This window comes from Lagopus leucura, unplaced genomic scaffold (genome assembly GCF_019238085.1).
Source record: "Lagopus leucura isolate 7727_CA_CO unplaced genomic scaffold, USGS_WTPT01 Super-Scaffold_100103, whole genome shotgun sequence".
In the NCBI taxonomy this organism is placed as follows: Eukaryota; Metazoa; Chordata; class Aves; order Galliformes; family Phasianidae; genus Lagopus; species Lagopus leucura.
This window is the reverse complement of record NW_024962324.1, coordinates 265926-276415: the sequence shown is the minus strand read 5'-3', so window position 1 is coordinate 276415 and position 10490 is coordinate 265926. Positions and strand designations below refer to the sequence as shown.

Sequence of the window (10490 nt, the reverse complement as noted above, 5' to 3'; positions counted from 1 at the left end):
TCTCGCAGCGCAGAGCCCCGGAGGTGGGGGCTAGAGCGCCGCTCTGGCACCGCCCACATCCGGCGGCTCCCGAGGACGGAGACCATAGAGAGGAGGAGGCAGAGCGCCGCCGCGGCCCGAGGGCGGGAAGGCGACTGAGGTGGCGCGCGCAGGGCTGGGCGCGGCCTTATTCTCCACAGAGCATTGGGCAGCGTTCACTTCGCGAAAAGGAATAAAACCTTTCGTTTATTTTCAGCTGTACAAATTCAGGCGTAAAATAAAAGACAAAAGAGCTGTGGCGCTGGATTTCACCACAGCAAAAGGCATGTTAAGAGAGAATGACGTATTGTAGAACGCAGACTTTTGCCCTGTAATTTTTGGCTGATCTTTTATTTATTGAGAACAGTTCTATTACAAAAAGGAATTTCAGGCAGTTTTAGTCTTAACTAAGGTCAAACGTCCATGAGCAGGGAGGATTTTGACCACCCCGGGGCAATTTTAGGGTTTTCCCTCTGCTGCTCACAGTTGTCAATACGACAAAAGGCTGTGGGGTAGCAGCGGCCTTTCTCAGCGATTCTCACAGCACATAAGGGAAATTCCATTCTCTGTTTGCCCCTGGCAGTCCCTCCCTGATGTTCGATGTCTGTAACTGCTGTTTAACTGCTGTTCCAGCACCAAGCGTAAAAAGCAGCATTGAAAGGGTTCTGATCAAAGCTTTGGTGCAATATGAAAGCGTTGTAGAGAAGCTCCTTATCAGATGGGTGCCAGGGATCACAGCCGTTGAATAGGTGATACCAGCTCCTGCCTGTGCCATCGGATATCATAGGAGGCCAGGAGAATGCCCAGGAATTCCCTGCTCCCAGGATCAGGGTGCTGGGGCCAGGCTCCAACCTTTGGTTTCCCTGTAAGCACCACCGCTTTGCTTTGTTACGATGCACCCCATCAGAAACACCCACAGAAGTCAACCAAACCCCCAGGCAGGAGTTGATGTGGGCATGGAGGAGGTGGGAACGCCCTCCACAGCAAAAGCTTGGCCTTCTCAGGATTCCTCTTCCTGAGGACAACTCAATGTTTTACCTACACCTGTAGTTTTACTGGGAGGTCAAGGTATCTCATAACATGCCTGAGCCACAGCTGTGACAACCAAAGCAATAATCTTCAAGGAATCTGATCACTCAAATCTAACATTTATGAAAAGATTTATTGGCTATTTCAGCTTCATTAATTGAACAAGTCTAAACCTTTTTTTTTCTGTCTTTCATTTTCTTTTAGAGGTTTCCCAATATTAATAAAGATTTACTTAAAACGAAATGTGCACACTGTAAAACTGGCATTTGTAGTAAATAACGTGTTTGTGTATTCTTACCCAGAGCCACGTAACCACTAAGTGGCATGTACATCAATGGTAGCTGCTGTTAGATGATCATAATTACATCCTCACTGGTAATAAACCGTACCTTAAAAGACATGTAGATGTTAAGTAAATCTTGATTTAAAAAATTCCACTGTTTTTGACAGCAGAGATTCTAGTGTTCAATCCCAAGTGCCACCAGGACACGTCTCATCAGCTCACTATGGAGCCTTACACAATTGCTTTGTTCTTCCAGTGAAGAGAAACCCCCAAATCCTGATGGGAATTGCCACGGGAGTGCAGGGAGCTCAGCTATTCAGAGGCGCAGGCCTCACGCACTTCTATGTCAAGTAACAAACAAAAATACAAGTTCTCCCTTTCATGGGCACTAAGTGCTGAACAATCTTGGTTCTTTACAAAATCCTTCAGGGAAACAGCAGATAAAGAACTAAACGAGCAATCAGGCATCAATATTTATTAACACAAGACAAAGGAAACACAATCAATGCGTTAATGGAACACTGTCCAGCCAGATGTTAAATTTAAAAATGTATATCTAATCTAATTTTAAATAAATAAAAACTTTTTACATAATTACATAATGCTGTAATCTGAATTTGACAATGGTAAATAGGTTGACAGAAATTAAAGAAAAATTGCATTTAGGGCTAGAGTTGATCATTTTTACAACCTTTTTAGGACAGTTAGTATGACACATCTTAATTACATTTATTTAAACCAGAAATGCAGTGCAAATGTTAACGAAACAGGACTCGAAATTACCTGTAGCCAACACATTTTGCTTAGGGAGTATTCATAAACAGTAAGACATACAAAATATTTTAGTTCCAACTGGTAAAAATTCCTAGTTTAAGTTTCACTGCAGCTGGTAGCTTGGAATCTGACAGACGGCAAGAGGAAATTATTTGTCCTCTGCAACTGGATAAGCTGCAAAGCCAAACAAGCACGGGAAGTCTGCTGCTTGGGACTCAACACCTGATTCAGCAGTTATGGAACAGAACCCAACTCTGAACCTGAACACGTGACATCAGAACCTTCAGTGGCCCTGCAAGTTTAGTGAAGTTAAATATCTCAGTTCTCATGTGGAAAGACACCAAGCAAGCATTTGAAAGTGAAATGGTCACATCTCTTGACAGCCCTCCCAAGACAATCAAATAATCATTTATCAGTTTGGAAGAACAAACTGACCCTGACCTCAAAGAGGCTAGCAATGAAAAATACTTAGCACTTAGTGCTGTACAGTTAGTTACCTCACAGGGATGTTGTAAGGATTAGGTAATATCCTCATCTACAGATGAAGAAACTGAAGGAGTGAAATGACCTGTTGAAGGCCTTGTGGCAAGTCATTAGCAGAGCTGGAGTTAGAAATCGGGGTTTCCAGATTCACAGCTCCGTACTTCTTCCTCTCCAACACTCTGTTTTTCACTGCACCAAACACAGACAAAAGCATTCAATGAAATCAAACCCAGCCAGCTTTATACATCACTTACTGGCAATCAAGAGCAGAATGTTATCTTGTTCTAAGGACAGGACTGTAAATTTAGTTCTCAGAGAAATGTAATAAACCAGGAGAGAAAGATTAAGAGCACGCAGTAAGCTTGTGAGACAGAAGCCCAACGTTTGAGAAACTACCAAACACTTCTCCATATAAAGACCAAAGGGAAAAAAAAAAGTCAGGTGTGCCATTCAAAAAAATTCCATTTCACAAAGTCAATTTGCCATGTACTGAGAATCTGTGATCAGATTAATGGATCCACTTTTTATTTCTGAAAAGAAAAAAGGGAAGTACAGTAAAATACTAGATCTGTACTTGAAATCCATCTCTGTGAACAAACAAGAGGTTTGTTGAAACAACTTCCCCAAAGCTTTAATCTCAGTAAGAAAAAGGCCCTTTGTTGCTTTTTTCCTGAAATACGCAACAACAAAGTGAAGCTGCACTGCAGTTTGCTTTGCTGTGCAAGAAAAATCAAAAAAAGTGGCTCACAGCAAAACAAGGAGATTCTCCACTTCACTGGCTGAAAAAGAACAACTTCAGTGCACTTCACACCAGAAATAAGCAGCTGCAGTACCAACTGTATTAGTCACAGTTATACCTGTTGCTGTCCCTACACTGTGGCCAATTTGTCAAAACTAAACATATAAACCTTCTTGTAAAGGTATTTCAGGATGCATGTTGTAAGGAACTGGACACCAGCGGCAGAAAACCTGTCACATCCATGCAGCAGCACAACAGCACGGAACTTTCATCTGCAATGCTGTCTCATTACAGGGGCAGATAGGGAAAAACAAACTGATACACACTTATAAACTGAAGCGTTTGCAAACAACTCAACTCGAGACGTGCCGCAGAATCTTGCGGTTTCTACTTCAGCACTGAATATTTTCCAAAACCGTTCAGAACTTCCCATCTCCGTTGCAGAACTCCTGCCCTCAGAGCTAACAGAATGCATCAGGAGTTGTTCAAGAACCAAACTGTGACTTGCTTACAGATCCGCCAGGTTCTGCGCTGATAACTGCCACAGGATCTTCAAAGCTCATCCTACAAACCTTTTAAAAACCACCTACAAATTTGGGACGAGGTAATGAGGAGCATTTTAATAACAAGTTTATTTACACTGTATACCGTATTTGACTCAAAAAACCCTGCTGCAATATCTGGTATCAACTCTCATTGCTTCCAAAATCATATTTCCTTAACACCCGTAGGAATTTAGAATTTTATTCAGGATTACTTGAATAAAGGTTGTTCTGAGTCAGAGCTTAAACGCCATCTCCCCCTTCAGCCCAGCGTGCAGTCGCTCCCTGCAGCAGGAAGAACTCGGACCCGCTGCTCTACAGCTTCTGCTTCTTTACGTTGACCAGTGTGAAAGCTAACACAGCATTCTGAAGGTTGGGATATTAACGTTAACGATGCGTTTACCAGAACTGCTGTTGCATTTTTGTGCCTCCTTCTGTAGTAGTAGAACTGCTCTCGGCCAAAACCCCAGAAATATCAAACTGCTTCCAGGGAACGTTTGGAAGGAATCTGGGTCATCATCTCCCAGCTTACAGCAGAGCTCATCTACTGTGATTCTTGCTATACCCCCAAGGGAACTGGATGGAATAATGACTGAACTGCACAAACAGTGAATTTAGCTGCGTGTTCATCCATAGGATTTTTTTCCTCCTTTAAGCACGAGGTTTCAGAGTGGAGGCAGAGACTGTAAGTCCAGTGCATCATTTCAGTCAAGCGTTTTGGACTTAGCACTGCGATTTCTACCAGGTTCAATGCAACTCTTTAAATATCTCAGCCTCGTTTAGGAAGATGTGCCTTTAAATCATGGGTTTCTATGTGCTACGACACGCTTCTGGCCAGCAATAAAAGACTACATACTGAAAGAAGAAAACTTGTGTGAGATCCTCCTATCTCACATCAGCTGTCTAACCGAATGCAATTATGCTAAGGACCACAAAAGTTACTTGTCCTTAATTTCTACCTTCAGCTGTCATCATTACCCAAGTTAATTTTCTATCTAAGTGAATTATGTATAATAATATTTACATATTTAAAATATAGGCAAAATTCTTTTTTAAATTCAAGAAATATCTATCTGAATAAGTAACTCTTAGATTCCGTAAGTTATTGATTTGGTCATGGCACGATTTTAAATAAGTTGTGTGATCCCACAGAATGGATAGCTACAGTACAGATGCAAAGTACATTATATAGTAGGGAACTGCAGAACTCCAATGACCCTCCTCTTAATAGTTTATTATCTTAACTAAATAAACCCTCCCCTTAGAGAATCCTAAAACAGTATTAGATAAAAATACAAATATGTACAACAGATGAAAAAAAGTAACACTACTGTAAAGGCCTTAGGAATTTTGTAGCTCACATGCTTGTCAACTTTGCATTTGCTATAAAGCTAATATTTCAGTAAACCGTTACGAATGTTTTCCATTGTCTACCACATTTCCTTTTTTCCACTGGTAGTTCATGTGATCTTAATATCACAGGATGAGATGAAGGGAATATGGCAGCAATCTCAAACTTTATATCAAGTATTAGTAATTTTCACCAGCTTCATTTCTACGGCCACCCTTTGTCGTTTGGTGGAGCCATCAAGTTTCTGAGCATCGCTCCCCCACACACTACATGTTATAAGCAACATAGATGGGGTCTAACTGGTCAGCCAGAAAACTGTCACGGAGATGCATCCGTTGTTTCTCCCCCCTGGAATTGATAGGAATAACGCCGGGATCAACCACCACCACCACTCCCACAATGAGATAATGCTCTTCCAGGACCACGTTTGTAACCAGAGGAACCAAATCCAGGGCCTCCTGTTCACAGCCACACAGCTCCACGACGACCACGAGCAGGTTGGTCCACGTGAATACAGCACTGAAAGTTACAAAGAGCACACAAACAGAAAACCGAGTTATTTTCACAAATACAAAAATGCAGAGTTCCGAATTTTTTTCCTTAGATAGCATTTACCACCTGATTTGCATTGCATTACCAAGTAGCACAACTCCAACGAATACCCAGTGTCAGTGTGTCAAACATCAGTTCAGACACAAATCAATTTGACAAACAAATTAATTGCTGCCTTCACCGACTTAAATGTAATCACAGAACTGGAAATTGTGATTTCTATTTTGAATTAAGGCTTGTGAGACAAGATTCACAGTCAGTCAGCCCAGTATTATTTTTATCTACGGATGGGAAAGGAGATGCATATCAAGATCACACCACTTGCTGATGGTAACACAAAAAGAAAAAAAAAAAGTATTTGAAAAAGTATTTATCTATGTTCTGTTCTTATGTTTTTTTTCTCCTAATTAAATCCTGCATCCTTACGCAAACACTGCTATGTTCCATCTATACTAGGATGAATTCATTTTTCACTGCTGCTTTACCATTCAGCAATGCTCCTGTGCGTCCGAGATACAGACGTCTCGATATCAATCGGGTGGTAACGCAGCCCCCTCAGTTCCAGAGTTTCATCCAGTGCTCCAACGACATACAGAGCATCATGGCGCTCTAGAGGAGAAATCAGAAATGAGATGCATGCACACAACGAAAACAGGAAGAGGCAGACAGTAAATGGGATTTGGATACTAGTCAAGTGTCTCCTTTACACAGATACGTTGATGAGAACTTATCCATTGCACTGTATGGGAGAAAACTCTTTATTTGAAGGATAAAGACTCGTTTCTGCCCTACCTCCGCTGGCAGCTGTAAGTTCTGTCCGACGCACAAAACCAAGGTACCCAGTCCGAGCCCAAAGTGTCTGAGCTGCATCTCCAAAGCTCAGACGAGTGTTGAAATGATCAGCTTGCAGGGTTTCGTTGTCGTAGATGGTGTAGTAGCCACTGGCTGTGTGTGGGCTGTTCACCCAAATCTGCAGAAGTGGAAAAACAGATCCGCAAGTTACAACAAAAGGGCATCTTCTGAGTGTTTAAATAAAGCAAACAATAAACTAACAAGGAGGGTCTCGTTAGGTATGAACAAAGCTAAGGCCTTCCAGGTCCAAAAACGTTTCACGTTTAGCTCAAACCGCCAAGCACCCTAAAAATGGATCTTGCAGATATCCTCTGCTAATAACATTAAAGTGAGGATATGGAAACCTGTGGATTTTTATAATTTCAACACAGACTGAACATATTGTTGTGTTACTGAGATAAGCAGAGCAAAATATAAATTAGATTATTTGGAAGCCAGTCATACAAGCAGTAACACTCCAGCAGTAATTCAACTTAAAGAGGCCCACAGGTATTGCTTACCATCAACTTAGATAATCAAAGAGAGAACACAGATCAAGAAGCAGACAGCAGGAAAAGCTACCCAAAAAGTCACATCTTACCTCTCCAAGATGAGAATCTCCAAGAGGCCCTTTTGTCTCAGGATTAACAATAACCACTTTGACTCCAGGTAAAATCTAAAGATCATAAGAAGGAATATGCAAATCAGTTTGCGAATTATCTTCACACGCAGCTAAAGCACCAAGGCTGTTCATTCGTTTCCACAAAGGCACGGTTTCACCCATGGAAATCACTAACATGGATAGAACATGCTAGGGCACGTACGACGAAGCACTGTCAGAACAAAAGTATTTCCTGTCTGAAGAGCCACACGGGTAAGGCACTCTACTCCATTACAAATCAAAGTAACCTTTCAGAGGAGCAGTGTAACCAACACTCCTCATGCTGTGCCACGAGGCCACAGCTATCAGCTACACGTCAGCATCATGAGGGGAAGGGGAGAAACGTGAAATTACCTTCCCAGATTCCGAAAGCAGCAGACTTTGTGGAGCTCCCCTTTCCACTAGACGTACTCTGAAATTAAAGAAAACACAGTCAGTGAAAGAAGAGAGCTGAAATCTACTGAGAGGAGTGGTAGCTCAGTGCTATTACAACATTTTATAGATGAGTTACTCGTAAAGCAAACTTACTGTACCTGTCATGTCTCAAGGATTTCAGGTCTACATACACTGTGGTGGGATCAGGCCCAGAGGTTCCCTAAAACAGTAAACATTAAAAAATATATATTTTAGGCAACTTGTGCCCATGTGGGGCTAAGCTCACAGCGGAGAATCACACTCAGATTAGGAAGTTTGCATTGTACTCTCAATTGGTAACGTGGAAACCTGATGGCAGTGACAGCACAGGCCCTAGAAAGCATTCCTGTTACCTGCAAACAGATAGCAACGTTGACTCTTGATCCAAAGGTGGTGCTTACAGCACGAGATGACAGGCCAATGTCTTTGAAGAGTTTTGAGAATGAATGAGTGAGAGAAACCCGTGGTCGTTCCTCTGCAACAACCACACACGTCCGGACACAGGACAGATTAATTCCTCGTGCCTAGAAAAGAGTGTGCAAATGAGTGCACAGGACACTGCACCGAGATCTCATCCTCCTGAGAAAGTGACTTCTTGTGCTCAATGTCCTCTTTTCAGTTCCTATTTGTTACTGTAAAATATCTGACCAGAGCCTAAAAACATCGGTAGAACAAGATCGTCAGCACAGCTCCTTTCCTCTGCTAGAGAATGTAGCGCCATGTGCTTCTGCAGAGCTTGTCAGCTAAGATTACACCTTTCATTCCCTATTTTATATAGATGGAAACCAAACCAAGTGAGAATGTGGAGCCATTCATGGAGGTTGCACTGAGCCTTTAACCAAACCAAGACCAGAATCCATTAATCCATTACTACTTCCAAACCATATCATAAATGCACTGAACAGCATGAGCACTACAAACCCGTAGGTTATTCTGTTAACTGGTGACACACCACAAGGCAGAGGGACTCTGTGCCACCAACAGAACAAGACTGATCCTTAACCTTCTAGATGGAGCTCTCAAATTATTTCAGTAAACCCCAAGCAGAAAACACCTCCAGCCTTTTATGCAGCTGTTTTTTCCTTCCTCTCATCCCCCAGGAGGAAACCCCTTTATTTAGCCAAGCACTTAACGTGTGTGCTTTACATCATGCACTGATCTGAGCCTTCACTGCAGACTGTTATATAAGCAATTCCTCCGCAGAGCATTTTGCTGCTGGCATCCTCTCTTCAGGGCTTGCCCAGCAGTCTCTGACACTCCTTGGCAATGTGCCCCCTACACTGCAATGCATGCACCTTACTCGATTTCAATCCTTTTAATTTCCTGGGGCTCCAAACATTCTTTTGTTGCTTTTGCTTTCTGAGCAAGCTGTGGGCAGCAGGCTTGTGCATGATTATGCGTTGTCTTTAACAACCGTGTCACTTCACTTGCTACAGCAGTTGCATTAATTTATGTGGCGCAATTGTCAAGAAACATTTCTCACCTTTAATGTTTCAACTTGGTTTCCAAGTCCCTTTGTGCACAGTTCCATGACTGAGTAGGAACAGAAAGTGTCCCTTATTTTATGCTGGCTGACAGTAGATAACCAGAGAGAAAGATTGGATTCCAGCTCCATAGGAGGAATTAAAATTGACTGGTGTCCAGAATACACACTGTGAAAAACATCAAAAAGAAGAATATATTTTTGTGTAGCAGGTAGCAATCTTTAAATTAATATTTACTATATTTTCATTTCGTCTTACATTCCTGATAGACCACAAGCAAGCTGTGAGACTCTGATCTGAGGCAAACTGATGATAGCTCCAATGCCCACATTCTGTAGCAACAATGTATTATAAATACAACTTACTTTACAAGAACAACAATTTATGTGCACACAAGTGTGCACACACTGAAAGCAAAGGAAGAGAATCAGCTCAACCACACAATCTACAGAAAGAAAATTCCATTGCTGCAACATATAATCAAGGAAGAGAAGCATTCTGAAGCCAGTAATATTTGGCAGCACAAATGTGCATAATCAACATGGGATAACAACTTGCTAACCTGCAGGAAAAGGGAACATATTATTGTCAGTTTAAGACAAATTCTCCTCTTAGTACAAGTTAGTCATTTTGTAATGCCAAAATATATGCCTCATTACAGACATGGACTGCTATTTCCCATTTAAAATCTACCAAGAGTTAACCTTCACCCTTTTCTCCCTCAAGGGTCCTACCTGCAAAGGCACCAGAGCACAAACCCTAGTCCACAGTAGGGGTCAAGACAAATCGCAATCTGCCGTGAGGAGTAGAGCTCACACTGAAGCTTGATGGCCCTGCAAAGACCACTCACTGCTGCGTGGGACATCTGCAACACCAAAGACAGAGAAACTGGATTAAATCCTGCTGAAATCTCACATCACAGTAAAGACAGGCAGGTAAGAACACCAACTGCCTTGATAGCATTTCTTCTTCCCTTATCTCCCACAGCAGATGCAGAGCATCGCAGAACCACACGAGCCAGAAACTGTGACAACAGCTACTGCTGAAAGGTTTTGGGCTTCTCAGGCTCCAAACAGAGCTGATCATTAATGACACACTAAGGCTTTCATTTTTCAGTTTCATATCATCTTCTCTGTCAACTGCATTCCTATTTTGCTCTTAGTGTTGGGGGGAGAAGCAAAAGCACACAGCTGTGCTCCTCACACCCACTGCTCTCCTGTCAGCCTGCTCTCTGGTGGGAGGCAGCAGAACTCCTGATGCCCACTGTAGAGACCTCACTTTCTACATAGCAGAGCTGATTCTTCAGTCTGAAGTCACGCTGCATTGCAT

The 10490-nt window shown here is 42.2% G+C and overlaps 1 protein-coding gene across 3 annotated transcripts in view; it reads right to left on the bottom strand.

The window, feature by feature from the left end:
- Window positions 1–1253: 1253 nt before the first annotated feature.
- The window catches only part of DIP2B (disco interacting protein 2 homolog B), a 61740-nt gene continuing 52503 nt past the window's right edge, over window positions 1254–10490 (bottom strand). For 2 of the 3 annotated variants that reach the window (XM_042887659.1, XM_042887658.1), the window contains exons 30-38: window positions 9896–10026; window positions 9161–9329; window positions 8031–8201; window positions 7797–7858; window positions 7618–7675; window positions 7204–7278; window positions 6564–6741; window positions 6257–6380; window positions 1254–5738 (exon numbers count right to left, since the gene is read on the bottom strand). In XM_042887659.1, the coding sequence (XP_042743593.1) occupies window positions 5486–5738; window positions 6257–6380; window positions 6564–6741; window positions 7204–7278; window positions 7618–7675; window positions 7797–7858; window positions 8031–8201; window positions 9161–9329; window positions 9896–10026 (1221 nt within the window). In that variant the 3' untranslated portion in view covers window positions 1254–5485. The remainder of the gene's footprint in view (window positions 5739–6256; window positions 6381–6563; window positions 6742–7203; window positions 7279–7617; window positions 7676–7796; window positions 7859–8030; window positions 8202–9160; window positions 9330–9895; window positions 10027–10490) is intronic. The other variant, XM_042887660.1, reaches the window with a different exon arrangement.